Here is a 27,308-nt window from a genome sequence, read left to right as displayed (position 1 = left end):
TGTTTTTTTTCAAAAAGTGACCAAATTATTGGAACAACTTGAGTTGGTCAGAAAGTGAGAAACTAAATAAAAAAATTTGCCAAGCTTCTTGGAACAATTTAAATTATTGAATATGTTGTTGCTACTTGGGTGACAATGACCACAATATACTATTTTCTTTAGAGTGTTTATTATTTAATGTGTAGGTTTCAGTTCAGAGTTTATAATAAGTGGAAGACACATGCTTGTTGGCTAGGGGTACAGAAAAGCTGTGTGATTAACAAAAACATACACCTTCTGGTAGATCAGATTTCCACTTCCTGTGTAATTGTTATAATATTGGCTGCTAGTCCCTGCCTCACATCCCTTGTTCTTTTTTGCCCTATCACATATGTTCATTGTGCATGGAAAAAAAGGTTGGATATAATCACCAGATATAAATAATTGCTATCCTTCCTTATTAAGAAAACCTAACCCTCACAGCCTTGTGGTAAATGGGAGTGAATCAATTTGCAGCTGACATTTGGTAGAATTTGGCGTGTTTATGTGAACTATTATAAGAATATGGCATGCCAACCATTAGTGCTTTAATGTATCTGTATTTGCAGTGGAAACTATTTGTATTAATAACTTGCAATGGGTGTTTTGTAATGCAGCCCCAATGCCATCCATGTCCTTCATTTCTCAAGATAATGCATGAAAGTGGCTGTAAAACTTATCAAATGCTTCTGCGATAAGATGTTCAGAGTTCATAAAGCAGAAAGGCACAATCACTGATGAACAGCCTTTGGGTTGTAAATGACATTCAGTGATGAATTTGATAGCCTTAGATTAGGGCCTTTTTTGCAGGTAGTTAAAATTCTGTTTCTGTCTCTCATTTGACCTGCCTTTTTGAAGAGTCCTAAGCTTAAACTTCACTCGTTTAATTCCCTAGTCCAACTTAACTGTGAAAAAGGTTCCAACGCAGTTATGGATCTGAATTGCAGCTGGTTGGTTTTGTATGTTTTTTTTTTTTTTTTCATTAATCAATTTAATTTCCTCCAGGCATGGACTTTCTACACATAATTCACAAACCAGTGTGTAACAAAAACATTCAGAAGCTAACTTGTCCATGAACTCAACAAAATAGGAGCATTTTGTCTCCTTTTTGGGGTCAGGTTGCTGTTGTTCTCCTTTCACCCAGAAACACATATGTAGTTAGTTATCAAAGAGATACAGAAAAAGTCTGTACTTTATTATTGTAAATTCAATTATTAGAGAACCGTGTGTTCTGGCTTAAAGAGCCAATACTCAAAACCTTGAACAACTTCTGATGAAAAAAATAATTATGAAATGGCATTTCGAAATCAAGAGTTTGAAATTTCTAGAATTGTGGCACCCAATTTGGCAGCTTGATAAAGTAGCTGTCACGTTTGTGTTGATTAATTCTGTTTAAAACCTTTTTTCCTCCATTGTCTGGTTGAAATGTTGCTTTTTGGGGGAATTCTTCCTCCTGGTTTTGGCTAGTGCACTGTAAAAACGGAACTAAAATTAAGTAAATTATTCTTGAAATTAGTGCATTTTTTCTTGATTTGAGCAGGTAAATAAGATTATTTGCCAATGGAATAAGAGTTTTGCATTTAAAGTAGGAACAATTCATCTCCATCTTATTTCAAGTGCAGAATATCTAAATACCTTATTTTAGGGGTAGAACTACTAATCCCATTGGCAAATGGTCTTATTTACCTGCTCAAATCAATGAAAAATAGAATTATTATAATTTCTAGAAAATGTTACTTACTTTTAGTTCCCTTTTTGCAGTGTGTGAGTAAGCATGCTAGCACCTTTTAGAATGCTCTGCAGATGACATATTGGAGTTGAGTTGGAGTTGGTGGAGTACACCAGTTTTAGCACACACAATGTAATCTGGACAAAGCAGGCAGCACTGCGAGAATCCTATCCTTTGATTGCTCCAGTACCTTTAACACAATTCAGCTCGATTTACTTGGTCAGAAAGTCCAGAAAACAAATGTGGATACGTCCCCAATTGGACACATCAGTTTTAGACTAAACGGTTGTGACCAGGTGGGGGCGCTGCAGAGGAATGCCACAGAGGACTGTACTCTCACCATTTATTTTCATTCTGTAAAACTTAGACTTCCAGTGCAAGGCAGAGTGATGACCCCTTTAAAAGTGCCCAAATGACTCATTGTCGGATATATCAGAGATGGACAAGAGACTAAATACTGAGAGCTGGTCGACCGCTTTGTGGCTTGGTGCAGGAAGAATCATCTCATGTTCAATATGAACAGGTCAAAGAAGACGATTGTAGATTTCAGGATAACAGGAATATGTCAAACACTATTCCCATCATGTGAGAGCAAGTGGTGGAGGAGGATAAATAGTTTGGTGTTCACATAGAGAACAGACTCTTCTGGATGTATAACATTGAAGTTATACAGGAATGACAGAGGAGCTTTTGAAAAAAAGAAAAGAAGCAGCACTATGCTGCATATATCTTCTTTAAGTCTGTTGTGGAGAGCACGATCCTTTCTGCCATTGAGTGTGAGAGATTTATTTAAAGTACATTTTAAATCCTGAAAGTTGGGGCATAGTGCTGAACAGCAAAGGGAAGCAAACTGATAAATGTACTAGAATACAGCCAGATAGGTATTTCTATTTCCAGTTAGGAAGGCAGGAATTCTCCTGTTTGGGACTTCCCCTGTGTCTCTCTGTGTGGGCCATCTGATGAAAGGAGTTCCTGTTGAAACTGTTTCACGTCTGTTCCCCATTGATAACTGATATGTTTATGTAAATATGTTTGTTGACATTACTATCTTCTTTGGTCAGGAGATACATTTCAAGACAGAGAGAATGAGGTTCTGGATACAAGCAGCCAAGATAATTGTCTTCTGTAGGTTGGCCTTATACACCTTTAGGATAGGGTGAGGTTCCCAGTATCTGGGGGAGGCTTAGAGAAAAGGTGGGTGTCAGGATGGTTTGGTCATTTGATTGCCTCATGGAGAAAACCCATTGGAGGTTTTCCCAGCATATCACACTGTGAGGAGACCCTGAGGCAGAACCTGAACCCACTAGAGGAGCTGTATGTAGCTCCTCTAGTGGGTTTTTGCTAAAATGATTCCACTAAACCAGGGATCACCAACCTTTTTGCAATTGAGAGCTACTTCATTGGTCATACAAACGGGCTACCAGAACTGACATTTGACATAAAGAGTCAGAGCTCACCTTAACTTCATGTAATATAAATATGTTGTGATGCTTTTAAATGTATGTAAATACAAGCATGTTTAAAAAGGAAGAGCAACTGAATAAAATAGCATTTTAAATGAAGCTTACTTGAGGGTTTTCCTATTTTTTGAACAGGCTTGAGAGCACCACTTATGGTTTTTGGGGGCTACCTGGTGCCCATGGGCGCCCTGTTGGTGACCCCTGCACTAAACAGTACTCTAGCATAATTTCAGTTTTATGTAAAATTGTATGTGTAAAATCTTAAATTGTTAAAACTGCCCTCAGGCCATCTTTTCATCTTCACCTTCTCCCATTGCTCCACTAGGTCAAGGTAGAGGACGTGGAGGATGAAGACAAAAGGTACGCCCTTTTCCAGGAGATGTTGGAAGGAGCACAGAAGTGGGAGGACTTTCAGTTGCTCATACTTCTCCTACAAGCATGGCCACCCATGATGAAAGATGAAGTGTAAGTTTCACTTTTGTAGCAACTACAACTTAATGCCAGTCTTCTTAACAGTGGGATAAGACAATAAACAGTAATAGTATATGCATTACTGATTTACCAGATCTATAATGTGGAATTTTGACTTTCAATAGCAATTGCAATATCTAATGTTATCTTGAGTTTAGAGAACAGGTGAGTACTAAGAGGCCATAACTTTAAAAAAATCTTGAAAGATGAAGTAAAAATCCCTTGTTGTAATGGCATTGCTCGAGAGGTATTAAACTGTGACTTCTTGAAGTTAATGTGTAAACATGGCCAACAAAACTATACAAAACAACGGACGAAGCCAACTTAGTATGATAAATCACGTTTTCCAGTCAATGTAAGATGCTTATCTGGGGAGGATGCACTCAGGGAGGAAGACCATCTGGCAGAGGCAGCATGTTCATCTGGCTAGGGTTTTGATAAAACACTTATCACATTGGGGCATTTCTGGGCACAGCTTCACACTAAGAAAATATCTGAATAAAGTTTGAGACAGAAGTTTCCTTTTAGCTTAAAACAAATAAAATCATCAATCAGATGATGTATCTTCCACAATAGTTAAAATGTCTAATTGTTCATTACTAGCTATTCTACTTTAACATGTAGCTTTATATGCAATGATTTGCACCAACTGAATGTGGTTCTCCTTACCCACTTTAAAAGCTTGCTATATCCTCAGAGAGAAAGTCTCAGGCTTTTGAATTGTGGATTTTTTTGTGTGTGTTTATAGGCTGTTTTTTTTTTTTTTAAGTTCCAAAACTATTTAGAATAAGCTGAGTGACAGACGAGACCTGACATTTTGAGTTATGATTGACGTGCATGCTTATAGAGCTGTACAGGCACTATGGGCGGTTGCAGGAGAGGGTTAAAAAAGAAAAGAAATGTGTTGCCCACTAACAGCAGTATTTTGACAAACATTTGTAAACACAGTAGAATATATAATAAAAATGTAACAAATGTATATCTGAAATGTATATTTGAATTTAGGAAACAGAAAATGATTTACAATGAACTTTTATACTGAGATAGACTGTGGTGTAGGGAAGCATACATTTCAGTCATGTTTACCTGTCCTCCACTCTTTCCTACCTTCACCCAGGATGTTACCTGCCACACCAGAGACAATAAAATGCTGGACTTATTTTATGTCAACACAAGAAGGCATACAGCTCCTCACCTCTCCCTCAACTGGGGGGTTTAGATCACAACCTGGTTCCTCTCAGGGCTGTTATATAAACCCTCTTGTACACACAAACTAACTGAGAAGTATTGAGGGACTTTTATAGCTCTGAATAGAGAGGATGTGGACAGCATGACAGAATGCATCTGTTAGGAAATATTTTACCTAACTGCATGTTTGTTTATTCTGGAACTTAAGGACACACAAATGACATTAATAAATCACAGAGACAGAATCCAGAGTTCATCAAAATGTATTCAAAGAGTTGGATAGAATAAATCATGTATCAACACAGGACCTTTTTACCCAACAGCTAAGTCTATAGTTTCCTCGGATGGCAACTGGAGCTGTAGACTATATTCAACACTTATTCATCAGTAGTTTCAATGTGTGACCAGAAACGGCTTTAACTGGTTTGAGGCATCATCTTCACCTTGAAAGTGTAGTATGATAGGGTTATTAATGATAACCCCTTTTATCCTAGAATGAAAACCACACAACACAAGTTTTAGACATTTCTATAGAAAAGGACAGAGGATGCCCAAACGGAGAACTACACTACACTCCCTTAAAGTTTAGGAACGTCTGCGCCGGGTCATCTCTGTCCTTCTGTCTTTATTATCACACATCAAAGAGGGGGTCAGGAGGGTTGGGTCAGGAGGTTTCTGGAATTTACAGCATGGGGGTTAAAAACAGTCAGGAGGTTAAAAGCAAAGAAGGAAACAATTGGAATTGCAGATGGTGATTTCTCACCAGCTTCATGCACAGCTGGATTAGGGAGACATTCATTATCTGAGAGAACCATTTGTTATTCCTGCTTAAGGGTAAATACAACAAACCCTTCCTGAAAGCAAACTCTTAAAACAAATCAATTACCTGTAACTTGATAGAAATAAAATGATTACATTCACATTTCCCCAACATAGTACACCACCTAGACAAGTGTGCGAGCAAAGCAAAAGCAAAAAGACAACTCCTTATTTGATATGTGGTGTCTGTGCAAACCTGCACAATGTTCCAACCACAACCCTGCAAGAAAATTCTAAGAATAGAGTGAAGCTGTTAGGCAGCTGTACTGACCCTCTAACATTTAAGACTCTTTTGAATAAAATTTCCTAACACATCACTGACTACATTAACTTCTGTGTCAGAAGCTACCTCACCCTGCTGATGGTTAAACAATATGGAGGTCCTCTGATTCTTTTTCCCTTGAGAAAACTCCACTTGATGGATAAAAGTTTTTAAACAAGAATACTATATTTTACCATATTTAATCTAAAAAGCAGAGGGGTGTTTACAGCTTCAATACTGGACTCTCATACAAAAACAATGTGAGATTGGAAGATTCCCGGACGCTCGAGAGTTCATTACTCACACAAACATTAAGTTGGACCAATTGTCTACACCCATTCAAGGGCATGCACAGTATGGTATCAGTGTTCCTTTCATCATATTGATTGAGAACGTTATACTAAAATGTAGATGTGTCCAAGCTGACCCATTTTTCCCTTAATCTGTCATTCTGTCCAATCTAAGTATGTCAGCCTCTGTGTCTTCAGTGTTTGTGGTTTATCTGTTGTTCCAGCAATAACTGCCTTTCACAGCCCAGTCTCTGTAATCTCATAATCCATAACAGAAGACACCGTGCCTTTCATGAAGGTGCGTTGTTTCTCCAATAAAAAGCCCTGGATCATAGGATAAAGAAAAGAAGAGAGCCTTAAGATCAAGTGACCTACTGTGTTGACATAACCTTGCCTGCAACCTGTATTCTCATGGTACTCGTGCATTCACAATCGCACAAGAATCCATCTTTTCCCGCTCCTGTAACGGCCATTCGAGACGAGCCCAAAACAGGTTGACCAATCACGTCGCAGTATTATGGTTTAAGGAGGGACATACAGCTGTGATGAAAGCAAGAGGTGCAGAGCCCACAGCTGAACCAAAATAAACATGGCAACCCAGGAGGACACACGTGTAGATGCTGTTTTGTCAGAATCCATAAGTTCATTTTTGGAAAAACAAACAGCAGGAAGTGACATGACCAGCTGACAACATTTTCATTTGATACCGTGATTGGCTAAAACCAAGCTTTGGTAGACGGAAACGTCCCTCCATTCCCCAAGCAGATTTGTTGGGAGTAGACCCAGATTGATAAAATGCAGAACAGAGAGTGCTACACATTATCAATCTGGGTTGCCAGGTTAGTGTTGACACTTGACCCACCCTTGTCCAGGGAACTGACATTGAAATAGTGAACTCTTATAAGTACCTGGGTGTTCACCTTAAGAGTAAACTGGACCGGAGTTACAACACTGATGCTCCCTACAGGAAGAGTCAGAGCAGACTCTACCTGCTGAGGAGACGGAGGTCTTTTTGTGTGTAGGGAGAACTCCGGAAGACCTTTTTTGGCTCTGTGGTGCCGTCAGACATCATCTATAAATGTAATTTGTTGGAGCCGCAGCATATTTATATTTATTTACAGCTGAGAGGAAACAGATAGGTTCATCAGCACGGCCAGCTCAACCCTGTGCAGGTGGTGGGAGACAAAAGGACTGTAAGAAAAACATCATCAGTGCCTTCCATCCCATGAAGCTGTTGCAGAACTGGAGAGCTCCTTCAGTGACAGACTGCTGTATCCAAAATGCACAAAGGAGGGTTATCTTTCCTCCCAGCTGCTCCCAACAACGTCGATGCATTTTTTTCAGTCATTTTTAATTTTTGTAAATAATCTGTTAGTGTTTTTCATGCATAAATATCCACATATGTTTTCTTGTAGTATTTCTCTTTCGATGTCCTTCTTTCACGATGCCATCTACATAGCACAGAGCACCAGTCCCTTCTGTAGCAAAACACCCCATAACATTATGCTGCCTCCTCCACACTTCACAGTTCAGGTAGTGTTTTCCAGGTTCCAATTTCTCTCTTTTCCCTCCAAATGTAATGTTGATCATTCTGGCGACTCTTCAGTTTTAGTCTTGTCCTGATGAAGAAACAGCCAAAGAAACAGCCATCTTTGCTTTGATCACTTTCACCACTTTCGGTCAAAGCGCTCTTTTATGTAAAATAAATTAGCCATCATGTTATTAAGTAGACACTACTTCAGTTTAAAAAATGTTAATGGGTAGACACACATTGACATATTTAATAGGCTTATTTCATAGAGTTTTCCTTGCACTAAGAATAGGTTCTGTAAATTGTGTCCTTTATCAAATACAGACACAAGTTTGGTACATGAAGTTGAAAAACTGAGATCATTTGAGCCCCAGCAAATGTTCTTTTGCTGAAGTGTAGGATGAGATCTAATTGGCATATTCGTTTGACTTTGTTGAAGAAGGAAATATTAGGTTTATTAGTAGAACTTCGCATAAGACCATTTTTGTAAAGCTCTGACATGCCGATAGCAATTTTGGTCAATTCCAATTTCTTTTAAGAGCTGTAAAGATGTTTTTAACATAAGTTGAAAATAAAAATAAATATGCACAACATGGTATTAGTAAAAATGTAGGTATATTTTTATTTCAAAAACAGCCCTATATTAAAACAGCTGTGTCGTTCTGCAGTTCTTAAATAAATTACATATTCTGTAAAATCCTCCAGGTTGTTGAACAGAGCTCTCTGTACAAATAAAACCTAAAAAACGTATCTTCTATATGACACTGATAAAAGCACCGTTTCTTTATTGGCACACCTGAAAATATGATGTGATGAAACTCAAGATATTGAGTTTTTTTTTCTTCCAAGATCTTTTCAACATGGATAAAGCAATTTTCAACTTAATTTTTGAGTAAAAGGTTTTGATTTGTAGCTTTGTGTTAGATTGGTTAGTCAATTATTACAGTAGCTTTAATGAGAGCAATAAGGAGCCTTTCTTTGAACAATCAATAAAAGCATTTGTCACACCATGTTTGTTAGGAAGAACAGTCTGTTACACAGCTTTGCAGTGAAACACATATTTACAGTTGACATTTTCAATTGTCATTAGCATTGTATGATAGATTAGCACAGCTAGCCTTTCTAGCGGTGGTCAGTAGCTACGTTTACGTGGACAAAAGTAATCTGAATAAAAAAGCGTCATGTAAATACACCAATCAGAATATTATCATCTGATTTAACCTTAATCAGAATGAAATTATATTCCGAATGAGAGAGGTGGTTCATGCCGATTGATAATCCGATCAACGTGCATATAAATGCTTTTCAAGCTCAAGTTTTGCTGAATATGGCAAACTGAACCGAGTGCGCATGTGCACGTGACGTATTTCCACGTTGGTGAGTGGCCGAAATACGTTGGGAACCAAAACTGTCGGGGCTGCCAATACACACTTTCTGTTCTAAAAAATAAGAGCTCAAAATTGTTGTTTACTCAGTAGCATTTCAGCCGTAATTAGAACATCGTGCAAGTCCAGCCTGGGCGCTCGAAAGACAACAAACTCATATTATTGCTTTTTTAGCTATTTTCTGTTGTTTAGCAAAGACGGAAATACTTCTTCTTCCATGTGTTTATTTTAGGGGAATTTGATAACTGCACATGTCAGAGTGTTTCTATTCTGAATTAAGCCAGGTGCATATACACGCATATTAGGATCGGATTAATTGATTGTGTGCCCATATAAATGGTACAATCCCATTATTTAATCAGAATACATTTTAATTTGATCGAGAAATGTTGTGCATGTAAACATAGCTAGTGTGTGTATTCCCTGTAGAGTATGTAGACCTTTACCTAACAGAGATTTCTTAAAGATGGGCAACATTTCTAAATGTAGAATGATCTGTGATCTTCAGAACTGGGCTCTTCAAATAGATAAAACAGAGCTACTTTGCTGTATAAATTCAACTTCCTGTTATCTAACTAACTCCCTCTGTTTTAGATTGTCTGAATGAACACAGTTACAAACCTCAGTTTTCCCTTTAGTAGCTTCCCGTGCCTTTTGTTGTTCCTTTTAGTGTACGTATTTAAATATCAGAAACATTAAAAATAGCAAACTGTCTTATTCCTCAGTAACTACTTCCACACCAAAGAGTGTTGTCAGTCTGACCTGGTAGGATTGGAAAAAGATGGTATTTTTACGCTCCAACCAGTCAATCACTAATCAAAGAATATATTTGGTCGAAATTAGCACTAAATAAAATGACAGGATCAATCCAGTTGCACGTTTCACAAAACTTCTTGAAATCATTTTAATAATTCAAAACCTCCCTACTTAGTAGTTGACTGCTCTAGCTGGAAAGTCTGTGGTTTTTAAAGGGGTTTCTGAAGCAAAGTCAGGCAATTTTGATAATTTAAACCCTACAGCCTCATTAAAAAATGCAAAACAAAGAGAACTGACAACAAAAACAACAGAATGGCTGTTTTCCTGATTTTTCTCCCTATTGAAATCATGTATTTATTTACAAAGAAGTTGTTTTTAAGGTGGCAGAAATTCATTATTGCTCTGGGGTCAGACTAGCAATTAGCTCACACATCCCTTTTAAAACTAGAAAAAAGGAAGAAAAAAATCCAGCTACCCGTATCTGTTATTCATTTGCAACCTACTCTAGTTAAGATATCAACTGCTCCTAATACCTGCACACAACCTCATTTGAAGAAAAAAATATCGAAATGATCTCTTTGAAATAATTCCAACTTTATTACCAAACTGGGATATACGTTTCATTGCTGAACCATATTTATAGCTCCGGGGTTTGTTATTATTCAAACTGATTAACTGACAAAGCCAGATGTTTGATATCTGGTTCCTTAAGACATGTAAAGAACTAACAGAAGATTTTTGTACATTCAGACATTCTTTCAATGTTTTAATATCTGAGTCGTGCAGTGTTTTGCTCCAGGGATGAATATGTACAAGTCTCCTTATCGTTTTCCAATCAGCCTACAGCTTTCAGCACAGCAAATTCCGCCTCCAGTAACTTTAGTTGATAAAGGCAGCAGAGGGTCCTGCGGATGGGGCCATAAGGTTTGACAGTGGAGGCCCATATACGCTGAAATTCCCTCACCAGCGCTGCAGGTGAACCCCCTGATTTCCTGAAAGGGTAGCAGGGTCACTTAAAAAGCTCATACTGTGGAAATAGCCCATTAGATGGAGAATCAATTCCTCCTAGCACTGAGGAATGGAGACAAATTGTTCTGTCCGACTCCAGCCTCTGTGCTGAGCCTTCTACAAAAGCAGTTGGAGAGATAGGATTAGGTGTAGACAACACAGCGGCGCTCCTGCGTTTGACTGAAACGCCTTGGACTTTTAGTGCGTTACAACTCTCACACTGCTGAGACTGTCACGATCGTTTCTTCTAACCTTAGAGTTTTTGTAGCTGCTCTGTCAGATTTAAATAAAACATCAAGCTGATTGCTTGTTTAATAATTCATTTAAAAACCAGTGGTGTCATCATGCTGAATGAAACACAGTGTGCGCGTGTGTGGTTGGAGTGAGGATTTTCTTTAGTGCAACAACAGAAGGCTGTTGTTTGGATGCTGAATTTAGAGCAGCGCTCATCCCTTGGTTTGTCCACAAACTCTGAATCATGATTCAAAACATGGATTGGGGCCGGCTGTGACTCACATTGCGCCTTGTGACGGATTTGGCAAGAGCGCACACACTCGCAGTGTCATGCCACAGCACCCCTCTCCTGTCTCTTATTTTAAAGCTCCATGAGTGGACTCTGTTTGTTCCCATGGCCCCTTCATACAGAGATGAAGCAGCACGTCAGGCCAAGACACCCAGATTCTTGGATAGAGAGATGCCTTTTTTTACTGACTGAAACTCCCAAAAGGCTTTTTCCTCTGTCTCTTTGTCACCGTAGGCTGTCTTCTTATTTTACAGCCTTTTTTCACTCCCACTCATCCGCACACTTGTTTTTATAGAGATATATGCTTGTTGAAGAAAAATTTCAGGATCCCAATCTGACATCAGATTCAAACCTAGAAGGATTTTGCTTCTCATCCTACCCTGATAAATCACCTAATTAAACAACAAAGTTAACATTTTACAAGGGTAGCTTTCGATAAATATCTCTGATTAGAAACAATGCGCATTTAACTGTTAAAAGGCGAAGCTAGGCCCATTTTCTGATCAAAATGCAGATAGTTTTTCACCAATAGCTACATACATTTTACAAACAGAGAAACATTGCAGCAAATCAAGCACGGGTTCGACATCCACTAGTTTTCCTATGTCCAGTTTTGACGCAAAACCTTTTACTCTGGTAATGTTTTCAACTTGTAGGCTTATTTTGCTATATACTTTCTGTGGATATAAAAATGTAGGCCAAACTAGTTGGGTGCCAATCTCGAGCTTTGCATGTTTGCGATTAACAATAATTATTTCTGTTATTCCTGCAATGAATTGGAGGAAATAATGTTGCATCAACTCACATTACGTACACACGAAGCGACTGTAAGGGACAGTAGTGCTGTGATGACAGAAATGTAAAGCTCCATGTTATCAGCATGTTACGGTAAATGTTTTAGTTATTAAAATGAATAGTGTATCTACAGCAAACATTGAGTGCCCATCACTCTTTGAGTGCCCATCACTATTGCAATATCGTTGTGTGCAATATTGCTGTCACAATGAACTGCTTGTACACAATATTTATAAGTAAAATAATATATTGGTTATGGTCTAAAAAGGTATGACCATACCTGACGTATGTTATTAGTGGTTAGGATGTTTGATTTAGCCGAACGTGGTTGGGAAACTGTGTAATGGTGAAGAGGAGTCAGTAAAATGTGTTGTTATCCTATTCAATCTTGTCATGGCAATTTTTAGCTTTAGTATCACTCAGATTTATCTGTTCAGTTTTATTGCGACTTTAACATTGGGCACATATTTGTTGCTGTATATCTTCATAATCAAATAAAAGTATCAAATGTCTGCATACTATATTGGAATAATAGTGTGTACTTAAAATTCCTCAATCAACAGTCATCTTTCCAGCACATTTAACACCAGTGTGCTTGGATCTATCATTACCAAATTAACCTAATTAATAATTTTACAGTGTACCTGAGTACCTTAAGGCTCTGGATGTTGTGGGGCTGTGTTGGTTAACGCGGCTCTGCAACATTGCGTGGACATCGGGGGCAGTTCCTCTGGATTGGCAGACTGGGGTGGTGGTCCCCCTATTTAAAAAGGGGGACCGGAGAGTGTGTTCCAACTACAGAGGAATCACACTCTTAAGCCTCCCTGGTAAGGTCTATTCAGGGGTTCTGGAAAGGAAGGTCCGTCGGATAGTCGAATCTCGGATTCAGGAAGAGCAGTGTGGTTTTCGTCCTGGCCGTGGAACACTGGACCAGCTCTATACCCTCAGCAGGATTCTTGAGGGGGCATGGGAGTTTGCCCAACCAGTCTACATGTGCTTTGTGGATCTGGAGAAGGCATTCGACCGTGTCCCCCGGGGGATCCTGTGGGGGGTACTCCGGGAGTATGGAGTACCGGACCCTTTAATAAGGGCTGTCAGGTCTCTGTACGACCGGTGTCAGAATCTGGTCCGCATTGCCAACAGTAAGTCGGACTCGTTTCCGGTGAGAGTTGGACTCCGCCAAGGTTGCCCTTTGTCACCGATTCTGTTCATAACTTTTATGGACAGAATTTCTAGGCGCAGCCAAGGTGTTGAGGGGATCCGCTTTGGTGGCCTTAGGATTGCGTCTCTGCTATTCGCGGATGACGTGGTCCTATTGGCTTCATCAGGGCGTGATCTACAGCTCTCACTGGAGCAGTTCAGAGCCGAGTGCGAAGTGGCCGGGATGAAGATCAGTGCCTCCAAATCCGAGACCATGGTCTTGAACCGGAAAAGGGTAGAGTGCCTTCTCCGGGTTGGGGAGGATGTGCTGCCCCTAGTGGAGGAGTTCAAGTATCTTGGGGTCTTGTTCACGAATGAGTGGAAGATGGAGCGGGAGATCGACAGGCGGATTGGTGCAGTGTCTGCTGTGAAGCGGGCGCTGTACCGATCCGTTGTGGTGAAGAGAGAGCTGAGCCAAAAGGCGAAGCTCTCGATTTACCGGTCGATCTACGTTCCTACCCTCATCTATGGTCACGAGCTTTGGGTCGTGACCGAAAGAACGAGATCCCGGATACAAGCGGCTGAAATGGGTTTTCTCCGTAGTGTGTCTGGGCTCTCCCTTAGAGATAGGGTGAGGAGCTCAGTCATCCGGGGAGGACTCAGAGTAGAGCCACTGCTTCTTCACGTCGAGAGGAGCCAGTTGAGGTGGCTCGGGCATCTGGTTAGGATGCCTCCTGGACGCCTCCCTGGTGAGGTATTCCGGGCACGTCCCACCGGGAGGAGGCCCAGAGGGAAGACCCAGGGGAAGACCCAGGACACGCTGGAGGGACTATGTCTCCCGGCTGGCCTGGGAACGCCTTGGGATTCCTCCTGAGGAGCTGGCCCAAGTGGCTGGGGAGAGGGACGTCTGGGCCTCCCTACTGAAGCTGCTGCCCCCGCGACCCGACCCCGGATAAGCGGAAGAAGACGGACGGACGGACGGAATAATTTTACAGTTTCATGCCAATGTACACACAGAGAAGCAACAATTAAGAATTATTGTTTTTCTAGTTAAAACATAAAAATCTATTCTAATATAAAAAAATGTTTTGATAAATTTAAGAAGGTTGTCAACATGTAAACCTTTTTTCCTGATGACCGTAAATAAAATGAGCTTTTCATTAGCAACAACTGCAATCAGGGTTACAAAGCTCGGCTATTTAGCAAGTTATTTTTGCTAGAATGTTAGCAAGTTTGACTTGCTAACATACTCCAGCTAAATTATGGAAATCAGAATAGAAACTTAGATTTTTGCTCTGACACTGAAACATTTTCAACTAAAAGTCTATTTAGTTGCCTGAAAGTTTGTTGCTTTGATTTAGTTGACATAATAATTTATAATATAGCCCCAATAAACATTTCAGCCTTTTTAATCTCTGCCCTACACAAGGCAAATGAGAAGAAAGGTGAATAAGCTAACATCTCGTTACATTCTTCTCAAAATGTTAAAGTAGGATTTGCTACAAAAAATATTATTTAGTAAAAAAAAATATGCTGCCCATAAATAATGTTACGGACCAATGTTTGATATCCTCCAAACTATATTTTTATGTTGTTTGCTAACTGGTGATGTTTAGTGGAACACAGCTGTATCAGTTTCCTCCTCCTCATTTCTGATTTCCTTCTTTTCCTCTGCATTCCGCTCAATAAGTAATGGACTGCTTGACATGCTAATCACATCTTAAAAGCTCCAGCTGTGCCCGCAGTCCCGAACCCGTTGATGTGTCTGTAGAGTTTTGACTGGTTAACTCCCCCTCAATACGTTGTATAAATACTTAAAAACCTCGTCTCCGCTCTTTCTGTTGCTTAATTTAGATACAAGAAGGCCATTGTATCAAACCCACCGCCATTTGTTTGAGTCAGCAGATGTATTGGCTTTAATCTGACACCATGTCATCAGAATTTAATTAACAGACGCTGAAAATTGACTGTGGGTTTTTGTCTTTTGTCACCCTCTGACTGATGTTTATTAATAAAGGTCTATGAAGGTTGTGTTGGCCGAGGATCACCTGTATCTGTTGGCCTTGGTGGGAGCTAATCTGTTACTCCGGAGGCATTATTGAAGGTCGTGAAAAGCTCATAAGAGCGTGTCAACACGGTGATGCCTGTCAGTGCTGGCAGCTGTCCCCTGGTGTGTAAACACAGAGGAGAAGGATGATGCTGAGTGTAGGTGTTAAATATTAACCGCAGGAGGGTTTTAGTCCAACATCTTCCTCACACACTCACATGTCATAGCCAGAATTCATTAGTTTATTTGCAAAACCTCCTGATAATTCGGGCTGCTTTCATGTCTGCCTCTTATTCTTTTGCTGCTTTTATAATCGCTTTATTCATTATGTATGATGTATGCCCTTCGGTGCGCAAACTGTAGTCATCGCCTGTAATCCAGTCTTTGTCTAACAGGATTATCATCTGATGTCATAGGACTGCAGAAAAAACGATAAATGCTGTAGCGTTTCACTGGTTTGAGGTAGGGGGATATTGTTTTGGCATTACAGCATAATATAAGATGGCCCTGAGATTAAAAATGCAGTAACATCAACCATGATTTTTATTAAAATGCAACAAAATCAGTAACCATAGACAGACTTTTTCACAATACTCAATATTTCAGAGTTTCTTAAAAAATAAAATAAAAAATCATCCCCTTTTTTTACTTTTGTGTTGGGATGGGTAGCAATTAACATAGTGCTGCTTCTTTTTTGTGGGATTGCTAAGATTTTTCTTCCACTTAGCTTCCCATTAATATCACAGAGTACAGGTTTATATGAGCAGAGATCTTCTGTCTCCTTCCATCGTTCTCATTTATCCATGTTTCTGTCTCTATGATGCGTTCTTACATGGTTATATTTTGAAGGCCACATGCCTATCTTTCTTCCTGCTTCTTGACTGAATGAAAATCCCTTTCTCGAGATCTGCCAGAGTTTAGAATAATTTTGGGCTTAACTTTATTCAGTATTTTATTACATTTGGGATCTGTTTCTAATCATTCATCGGGTCTATCTGGCGACAAAAATGTGTTTTCCAAGAACAATGCAGCCATCTTATTTTATAGAAAGGTGGATTTTGGTTTCAATTTAATTCAATTCAATTTTATTTATATAGTGCCAGTTCATGAAACATGTTATTTCAAGGCACTTTACAAAGTCAAATTCAATCAGATTACACAGATTGGTCAAAAATGTCCTATATAAGGGAACCAGTTGATTGCATCAAAGTCCCAACAAGCAGCATTCACTCCTGGAGAAGCGAAGAGCTACAGGAAGAGTTGTCTGCATTGTCAATGGCTTTGCAGCAATCCCTCATACTGAGCAAGCATGAAGCAACAGTGGAAAGAAAAACTCCCCATTAATGGGAAGGAAAAACCTCCAGCAGAACCGGGCTCAGTATGAACGGTCATCTGCCTCGACCGACTTGCCTTTCCAACAGAAAGACAATTAATGATTTGCAACAATCAAAGCAAATGGTATTTTTCTAGGGCATCTGAGAAGGACACAGAGCTGTTAAATTTCTGAGAACATGCTGTATTGAGCTTTAATGTTTATAATAATAGAGTTTAAACAGACGTAATCATCATATTTGTATTAGGCAAACATTCTTATAATATTGAAGTAATTGGGGTACCATGTGAAATAAACAAATGTGTCCCTTTTCTGTTGCAAAACACAACAGAAAAGGACGCATTTATCTCGTTGGATCCCGCACTCCCGACACATCCATCCATTTTCTAAAACGTCTATCCTTTGTAGGGTCGGTGTCTGCGCAGCTAGTAGACGATCAACGCGGGGTTACACTGAACACGGCGTGACAATAGCAGTGTACTTGTGGGCTTTAAATAAAACTAAAGTCGTCGTCCATGGAGTCAAGTGAGATCCGCTGGTAATGACATATTGATGTTTCACAGTAAAATGCGATCTAAAGTCCGCACACGTAGTCTTTTACTTGTAAACTCGACTGGATCCACTTTGCTTTTCATCAGCTGCCTTCCTGCCTGAACGATCCACTGTGCTCTAGATTGACGTGGAGTCTGCGCGGCAAGTATGGAGCTAGAACAGTGACAGCTTGTAGCGACATCGAAGAGAGATTTGACATGGTGAAATCAAACATTGAAAAATTAAACATTGAAAAATCACTTACAGTGACACTGAAAAGGAGAATTGGCATTGAAAAATTAGACATTGAAAAGTCAGACTTTGTTAGAAAGTAAAAACTTATATTTTCATTTTATGCTGAAGCTTTTATTCAATGAGAGATGTTTTCAGTGTCACTGCACTGTTCCTTCAGCTACGATGTCACTACAAGCTGGCAAAGATTTGCCATCAAGATCAGGGCTAAATTGAAGGCCCCCTTCATGGGCCTTCCGTTTTTCCGGTACTTATCATCTACCTGCTGTAAACTTATGACAAGCTTCGGTCAAGAACCACTGCTTGACGACAAGAAAGGGTATTATTTTCATTAATATTATCTTCATTAGCTTTTACAGCTAATGATTGTAGTGACATGGAGCTAAACCAGTGACAGCAGGTAGACGATGAGGAGTACTGGAAAAACTATGAATTTTGCACTTAAAATAGGAACAACTCATCTATTTCAAGTGTAGTGTGTCTCATTATCTTATTTTAGGGGTGAAAATACTCATTCCATTGGCAGATAATCTTATTTACCCACTCAAATCGAGGACAATTATACTAATTTCAAGAAAATGTTACTTAGTTTTAGTTCAGTTTTTGCAGTGGGAGAGGAAGAGGGAGCGTTTCGTATAAAGAAATAAGACCTAAGTGGATTTGGGAGATTTTTTTTCATACCATCCCCCTCAGGAGCGGAAGAGCGGATAAGACGGTCTTGCACATGCACAGTTATTCAAAAAGGGACTTGGGGAAACTTGGGGAAAAATCACAGACTCTACCTTTAAGACCTGAATATAGCCGCTAAGATTGAGACTCACCCAACCAGAATATATTTTTCCCTGTCATCCGGTTTTGATGAGCCTGCATAAACTGTAGCCTCGGTTTCTTGGTCATAGCTGACAGGGTGTCATGCAGCGTGGTCTTCTGCTGTTGCTGTGGCCCATCTGCTTCAAGGTTCGACGTGTCGGCATTCAGAGGTGGCATATCTCCATACCTTGGTTGTAAGAAGTGGTTATTTGAGCTACTGTAGTCTTTTCTATCATCTGGAACTAGTCTTCCTGTTTTACTCAGACCTTTGAGATAAACTAAACATTTTTATCCAACTGTTGCTCATTAGCTATGTTCTATTATTTTATTTTTTTTTATCCATTGTCTAAAACCCAAGGCATCATGTTGTGTGATGCAGCATTCAGACCAGCTTGTCTGGCACACAAACCACGCCGCATTCAGTCTTTTAAACCGCCTTTCTTCCCCATTCTGCGAATTTCTGTTAACAAGCAACTGAACAAGTGTAACCAATGAAGTGGCCAGTGATTGTATATGTATTAATTGTAATAATAAGTGCCTTCAAAATGTGTTTATTATTTAAGATGTTCGTTCTGTGTTGAATGAGAAATGTTGGCCTGAAGTGGTAATTTTAGATTTCTTAACAGCATGAAAAAATCTTAAAATTGTGTTTATTGATTGTTTGATTGTTAAAAAGAAAGATGTCCTGTACTCATTGCTTTTTTTTTTCGAACTCAAAGGAAGTACTACTCTTTTTTTCTCATTTTCTTAGAAGAAAAAATAAATCTACTTTCTGTTGTAGTGGGACTGAGCTGTGATTTGTTGGGTCCAGCTTGTCAGTAGTTTCATCTGAATTGCAACAAAGAGACATCTTTATTCTTTCTTTTTTTCCCTTTACTTTATAGTTGGGCTTTTAAATGCTCCTAATGTTATTTATAGAAAGCACAAGACTTTTGGTATCAAACTACACACTATACACTCAAGTGCTGTTTTTTTGTCTGCAGGGCCCAGTCGGAGCGTAACCCCTGGGTGATGCTGACCTCAGCTCTGCTGACCCGCTGCCAGGCCTCAGAGTGTAGATTAGACCTGGGTCAGGAGTTGGTCTCCATGGTGAGGTCTCTCTATAAGACCAAACACAAGCTCCCTGTGCAGGTAACCGCTTAAAATGATGCAGTAGTTTTTTTTTGTCCGTGTTTTTTTGCTCAGGGAAACGGCATAAATACAGGATGTAATGCAATTTACGGCAACGTAGTAATGGAAAAAAATGTGCTTTATTGATGTCTTGGTGTACTTTTATCTGCCTGTTTTAATCACTACCTTTCTATGACCTTGCTAAACTAATTTAGCTTTTGTCACACGCTCTCATGTTGCACTCACAACCTTCTATTTCTTATATTGGGATTGCTAAACAAAGTAGTACATAATTATAAAGCTGTGGATTTCTGTAGCTCCTTCAGAGTTACCATGGGCTTCCTGCCCTCTTCTTTGATTAACTCTCTGCATTCCTGGCCTGTCAGTTTAGGCACACAGCCACATCTTGGAAGGTTTGTGGTTGTCCCGTTTTCTTTGCATTTACATAGATGCAAAACACTTATTTAACCTCTTTAAACCACTTTATCTTTCTTCTGTTTGGTTTGTTCCTTGCTCTTCATGATACTGTATGTTCACTATTGTCCTCTGGCAACAGAGGGCGGTGATTGAAGTTGGGGGTTGTAACATGACATTCTGTACATTGTGTAACGGTTATATAATTTATACATTAATTTTCCACTCTTCAAAATCGTTACATGTGGGATTTTTATGTGTCTTAAAATGTTCGACGTTGGACCTGTTCCCTTGCTTGTGTCACCCCTGCAACACTGTGACGCGTAATGAATGTGGCTCCTACACATTTTCAATCTGTCTTTTTATCTCGGCGTCGCCCTGGGCTTGTTTAAATTCAGGCGAACTCCGCTGCAGCACCAGCATTTTAGCCCGTATCTTAATACAGGAGCCTAAAGCTATTAGGCATGGAACCCAGAGCAATGTGTTGGCATCAGCTCTGTGCCGCTTGCGAAGCATATATTCACCAGCAGCTCTTTGATACCCGACGTCCCCTAATGCTATTCATGCCCTGCTGAGCACTATGCAAGTAGCAAGCCAAATGTCATTCTGTATGTCTAAGGCCAGCTGACTGTGATATTAGTTTAGCACGAATGCTATTCATTGTGAATAGGGTAGTGTCAGACTGGCTGGCTGATATTACCGTGGGAAGAGGGAGGGTGCAGATGGAGGCCTTTTACTCTGTTCTGAACGGCTTTAATTTGAATCTGCTGAAATGAAACTGCCAGAGCATGAGGGAGACAGATTGCATTGTGTTATCCATACATTACAGGATGGGAATGCAACAGGACCCAGTGTCTGCAGTGCACATCTGTTAGTGCATAAACCTTCATGGCTGTACAGTCTGAGCAAAGTGATTAACCTTCACACTTTTTTCCTCTTTTCTCTTCCATCTTTTGTTCTACTTTCCTCGTTTTTTTTTTATACATTTGTTTTCCCAATTCATCTCACACATCATCCTCTATTTCAATCCATCCACCCATCGCCCTCTCCCCCCTTCAGTGCATCCGACACATAGCACACCTGCTGCTCCAAAACCAGCCGAGCCTCCAGCAGCCCGCGCTGAAACTGATGTCTGAGAGCGGCGACGAGCAGCTGCTGCAGCTGACCCTGGATCAGATCAACAGCATGAGCACCGTAAGTGTCAATGTAAAAGAAAAGAAAACAAATCTTGCAGCAAGTTCACACTAAGCAGGCTCCACTGCACGGAGGGTAGTTTTCAATGCATTTTTGATAAGTGTTCAATTAATTATGCACTTTGAAAATGGCACTATTTTACAGCTTCACTGAACCCAAGATGGTGTTTCGGAGTTCTCGATTCCCTCAACCATCTGTCAGAACCCAGATGTTTTTGGTTTGAAGCCATGTAGAAAAATACAGAAAAAAAACTGATACTGTGCTGTAAAGGAGACTGAAACTAGAAAATCACACAAATTCTATGAGATAATTGCCTGAAATGACTGAATCAGTTATCCCACTGGTTTCAGGATCAACAATTATTTTTTATTAAACTAGTAATCCATTGGGTCTCTACATTTAGACATGAGAATCAGTGAGATAATTTCAATTTAATATGGTTTCGGTTCATGCTTGTCGGGTTCTTTTTTGTGACGTAATTTTTTGCCATGTGGTGGAAAAAAGCTGGTTGGGTCGCTCATGGTCATCGTGAGTGATTTGGTCAGTTTAATCCACGGATTGTGTTAAACATAAAATCCCAGCTACTCATTGTGCAATCTTCAGCTTTTAAAGACGTCCACTCAATTGCAGCTGCTCAGGAAGCGTTAAGTCTGCTTTGTTTGATACTGTGTCGCACAATATTTCTATAAACAAATTTTCTAAAGTATTTTTTATCCATGAAATACACAAAAGCCCAGTCCAGAAGGTAAGTTCTTAAAAGAACACTGAGGGGTAGGTGGACGGATAGATCAAGTCATAGTGCATCTGGTGAGTCGGCTCTTTGATTCCAAGTCTTTAATATTTTGTCAGGAAAGGACCCCAGATCTAACGTGGATTGGTTTTTATTTTACTCATAGATATGTAAAATATTTTAACAAATATGCATAGATATTGAGAAGCCCACTTCAAAAACATACACAATATATGTTATACCAGAATATTCTGTATTATTTCTTACTTGAAGGCTGAACTTCTTGATCAGTCTTCATACACCACAGTTGTGGATCAGCAAAATAAAAGATTGATTGTTTCTTGCTGAAATAAAGCTTTGGTAAGGTTCCACATGGGCAGATTTCTGCAGCTGCATTAAAGTTTGTGCTTCATCCTGTCAACAGCGGCCTCGCATTGCTCTCTGTATGAGTTTCACATTTTACAGGCACACAACTCTGACTAAAAAGCAGAAAGTAGAAACATTTTCAGCCTCCCTTTGCTTTTTTTTTTTTAAAGCATGCTTCAGATGCATTCCAAAACAGATCAGTCTTAGCATTTATATAAAGCAGCCTTCATCCGTTTGCCTATAGTTTAGGTTTTGATAATCCATGCTAAGATAAGGATGTCATCTTTCAAGAAAGTGTGGGCTGCTCTCCACAGCTTCTCCCATCAGATAAGCAGTTGTCATAAAGTAGGTCCCTTAGACTCTGTGGACTAAGACTCCCTGCATCAGATAAGAGAAAGCCTCAATATTAACTGACTGGGTCTGTTTTAAATGAGACGATCAAGCTGCTATTTTGTTAGACCTGCTTTTATACCACAGTGACATTAGGAAGGAACTGAGGGAGGTAGAGTGTGGAGGGTGGTGAGAGACACAATCTGTGATTTTAGACTTGTGAAAATTAAAACAAGTGGAAAAAAATCTGGGTTTGAAATGGGAGTAGGAATGAAGATAACAAATGGAAAAGGTAAATGTGTTATTAAATGTTAATTTAAAGTCACACAACTCACGTTTTTTTGCAGTCTCTTTAACATTTTATAACTATGTGTATTCTTTCTCAAACAGCAGCACTAAGTGCCTGATAATTGTGGATCTTTTTTGCGTACAGTACTGTAAAAAAAAAAGTGTGCCAATCCAGATTTCTTTTTTTTTTTCTTTTGTCACCTCTTAAGACCTGATCATTTTAATCTAATCATGCTTTTTGATGCCTGAAAATGATCAGTTTCTGCTTAAACATATTGTCCTTTCTCCTGGCAGATCTATAAATTAAGTTGACAATTAATCAGACATATGTTTGAAGAGAAACTGATCTTTTTCAGCCCTTTTTTCAAGTCTCTAAAAGCCTATGTTTGGACTAAAATTCTCAGGTCTTAAGAGGTTGAACTAATTTTGATATCAGTCAAACATCCCCTCAGTAAATTGAAAAAGCAATTTCCAAATTGCAATTTTATTAATCAAGGGAAACAAGCTTTCCAAACCAAACTGGCCCTGTTTGAATTTCCTGCCTCCAGAAAACCACAATGAGAGACATAATTTCCCTTTTTTCCTGTGTTTAACTTCAATATTTCATGCCATATTACCATATTATCAATAACTGCAATATTTACTCTGGTTTTAATTTTACATTTATGTTGCCTTTCTGATTAGTTTATTTGGTAGCTTTAGAACTAACTTTTGATTAGATTAGCTTGTTATGTCATTACTGACAGTTTGTAACTCTGTGTTTTGCCACTGTCACACCCAAAGGATTGTATGTGAACTCATCTAATCTACAAATGAAGACAGCATGGAAAAATTATGAACCTTCCCTGGAGTAGTCAAGATCCCAAAATTACCCCAAGAGCACAAGAGCTCACCTAGAAGGCCATAAAACCATTGGCCTAATTTGTCTCATTTTAAGGCTGTGGTTCATTATTCAGCAGTTCAGCCTCTTTAAGAAAGAGACTGAACTTCATTCATGTGAGAAAACCACTGCTGCTCAAAAATAACACAAAGGCCCTTCCGACATTTGTCTAAAAAACAAAAAGCAAATTTTGATGATCCCCAAGAGAAAAGAAAAAACACATAATTATACCGCTACTAAAACATAATGGTTGTAGTATCATAGTCAATTGCTTTTTCAGGTTGTTTTGAATATGTTTTTTTTTTCTCCATTTGATAAATTAAATTGTTTGAAAAATGGCTTTTGTTATCATTCAGGTGGTCTTTGTCTGATATTAAGATTTGTTTAATCATCTAAAACGTGTGTTAGTGTGACACAAAAGCAAAACCACACTCTTATGAGACAAATATTTTCACCCAGCACTGCATATTTAAATGGTTTCTATAGGGAGAGCCAGTATGTCACCTGGAAGAAGAAAAGGTTAGCCCAAAAATAGTTATATAATTCAAAAGGAGCAAATTTAAATGTATCAGATTTATTTCCAAAGTTTGGTGTCAGGTAGCTTATCGTTAAGAGTGTTATTACAGAGATTTTGCTGGCTAGAAACGAGTGGAGGAAGCAGCAGGTTTTCCATTTGTGTACTTGTGCCTGTTATGACAAGAGAAGTAGTTATTTGAAAGAGTGCCAACCCTGGTTATTTTTTATTTGCTGAAGGAATTGCTAGAAAGCTGGAATCTTTAACAAGGGGCAGTAATGCAATAACTTCACCAAACAATATTTTTAGCACCTACACTGTCTCTGAGTTTAGGACACTATGACCGATCGTAGGTTTTGATGCAAATATCTTCAGGAATAAAAGATTACAGATATCCAAAGACTGACTCTGACTGTATCATTAGGATGCACTGCCTACTTTTAAAACTCGTCTCAAAGCCCTTTCTTTTAACACCAGTGACCTACAATTGTTTTAAATTGGCTTTATTGTGTTTAATCTTCTATCATTGTTCCATAATTTTTCCGTTTTTACTTTTACACTTTGTTTTAGCTGTGCCTGTTTTGAAGCACTTTACAAACAATGTTCATATGGTATGATGTGGAATGTTTGGATCTAAGTTAAAACAGTTTCTAATCGGTATTTATGTAGTGGAATTTTAATATTTTCAAAGATTGTATGGTAAAGATACTTGTTCTGTTGGACCTGAGCTAAAGCATGCATGATCATGCATATGGATGGTTATGATAAAAAAACAAAAACATTTATACGTTTAATTTGTGATGTATTATAATATTAGATATTTAAGTTGTGGACCACAGTCTGAATAGCAAACTTAATATTGATATACTAGTAGAAAATGGCAGCTAGTGAATCACACACCACTGAGAAATAATGTAGCTACTGCTAGCTTCAAGAACTAATCTTCAGACGCCTGTCCCATGCTGCACTGGCCAGTGTTTGTTTTAGGATATTGATATTTAATATGTAATACAGCTGAAAAAATCTATATATTTTGTGATACTCTGAAAATGAATGCATAGTGATTTTCTTGTCTAGGTGTGCATGTATGTGAATTCTTTCCATGATGTGAGTGTATGTTCTAACGCTGAAAGCACAAAAGCACAGGTATATAGCACCTTAAATAAAGGTATTCCACTGGATAGAGTCAATAACACACTCTTTCTTTTTCATGTTTAAAAAGTTGGCGCTTCTGAACTATTCAATACTTTTTAAAATAATAATTTACCTTTATATTTCAACTATTTTAATGAATTTAAAGTCCACATACAAGTTTTTCTAAATCCAAAACTTTGAATCTGGTCACTTACTGGAATTTTGCTTAATGGTCCTACATTTAGACACAAGTGAAACACTATGCCTCAGTTTAAATTGCAGATTACCCATGGTCAGCTATTCAGCACCATGAGCAGTACCAATAGTTTTGATAAGCAGTTGTGAAGTTTTTCAGGCTGTGTGCTGTTCTCTAGTGATTACTTTGGAAAGATTGAACCTTCCTGTACTGAGAATTTGCCTGAGTGAAGGTAATTGCCACACTGAAGATAGAAATGGAGTGTAACAATTTCCCCATTCAGCCTAAAATTGTTACTTGTATTTCCTAAAGTAATCTGCTGTTTTCTTGGGCTCCTCTCCAAAAGCCAGCTCCCATTTTTTTTGTCTGTGAGGCCAACATCACGTCTACTTCGAGGACTAGGCGTAAAACTTTTTCTTTTGATAGCAATTTGAGTTGCTTGCGTTTCCACCAGCAATCCCTGTAGTTATGCTTCTATAGGGTTTTACTACTGGAGGACATACTGACCACTTTTCCTCACTCTGCTTTTTTTGTCCTTCAAATCTTCATTCGTGTGTTCTTGGCAATTTTTGTGACCATCTAACAGTGTTTTTTTTCTTCTTCCTTTCCATGGAAGGATCTCCTGGTTCAGTGCGTCTGTGTTCTTTCTTTTTCCTTCCTGTCTTTTCTACGCCCTGTGAGTCATGACAGATGGCTGCTCATACTCAAGTTTCTCTTGGGTCTTAAAAATCGTAGTGAATAATCTCAAATTGTATTTCTTAGGTCTTTATTTGCATTCAAATAACCCATACTAAATCCTACATTTCTTTAATTAAAACCCACATTTTAGTATTGTTAGGCAACTGTAAACATCTTGTTATTTTCTCCAATACTATATCACAGGAACCTGTATATTTAACAGGTTTTGGCTGTAAACATTTATTTTAGTAGTTAAGTAAGGGTGCATTCACACCAGCCCTGTTTAGTTCGCTTTAATCAAACTTTGGTACGTTTGCACAGAAACCTCAGTTTGTTTGGGGAGGTGTAAATGTACCGCTAAATCTAACTCTGCGGACCAAAAAAGCAAACTTAAGTCTGCATCGAAATTTAAGAAGCAGCACCATTACAGATGAGGGGATAAACAAGTTGGTCAAAATATAACTTTTTTAACAATTGGAATTGGTAGTGTTACCTTAACTGTACTTTTTGTATTATGATTTAGAATAAATTGGACAGTATGCAATTGTTTCTCAATCAAAATGTATAAAGAAACTTGTTCGAATTAAATTTGAAAGAAGTGTGTACTGTGTATCTGGAGATTAATAGGACCTGTTTGTCTTGCAAAGTACCTTGAAATGGCATCGACTGTGGATTGGTGCTACATAATTTAAGATGGGCTAAACTGGATTGATTCAGATTGCTCATAGCCTTATTGTTAATTATTTAGCTGTAATGACATTTGTGAGGCATATGTGGCGTTGATGAGGAAAAACCATGTTGTTTTACATTCTTCTCTAACATGTTTACTTAGTCTTTTTTTTTTTTTTTCATTTTTATTTTGCTGTAAGTCAAGCTCACAGAAGAGGCCAGCACTCTGGGGTGTTTTTTTATCAGATCTACAAATAGCCCGAGCCTGTCAACGGCTACTGTGCAGCAGCCATTAGCAGATCAGTATCTCAGGATCAGATGTGATTGATTTTTTGCTCAGCCTGGTCAGTCAGAAATATAGCAAGATGCCCGACCACAGATGCTTAACTGTTAATTGAGTATTTTTACCTTTCAGTTAGTTCAAGTGTTCTATTAAGGTTAGCTCTTTTATAAAATT

At 38.8% G+C, this 27,308-nt stretch overlaps 1 protein-coding gene across 3 annotated transcripts in view; it reads left to right on the top strand.

Annotated features, from left to right (window-relative positions):
• The window catches only part of nbas (NBAS subunit of NRZ tethering complex), a 251,018-nt gene that overhangs the window by 207,121 nt on the left and 16,589 nt on the right, over positions 1 to 27,308 (top strand). For all 3 annotated transcript variants that reach the window (XM_036147528.1, XM_036147527.1, XM_036147526.1), the window contains exons 50-52: positions 3,533 to 3,672; positions 19,332 to 19,479; positions 20,932 to 21,066. In XM_036147528.1, the coding sequence (XP_036003421.1) occupies positions 3,533 to 3,672; positions 19,332 to 19,479; positions 20,932 to 21,066 (423 nt within the window). The remainder of the gene's footprint in view (positions 1 to 3,532; positions 3,673 to 19,331; positions 19,480 to 20,931; positions 21,067 to 27,308) is intronic.

The sequence above is a fragment of the Fundulus heteroclitus genome, chromosome 15 (genome assembly GCF_011125445.2).
Source record: "Fundulus heteroclitus isolate FHET01 chromosome 15, MU-UCD_Fhet_4.1, whole genome shotgun sequence".
Lineage (NCBI taxonomy): Eukaryota > Metazoa > Chordata > Actinopteri > Cyprinodontiformes > Fundulidae > Fundulus > Fundulus heteroclitus.
The sequence above is the reverse complement of the archived record's forward strand: the minus strand, read 5'-3'. Positions and strand labels throughout refer to the sequence as shown.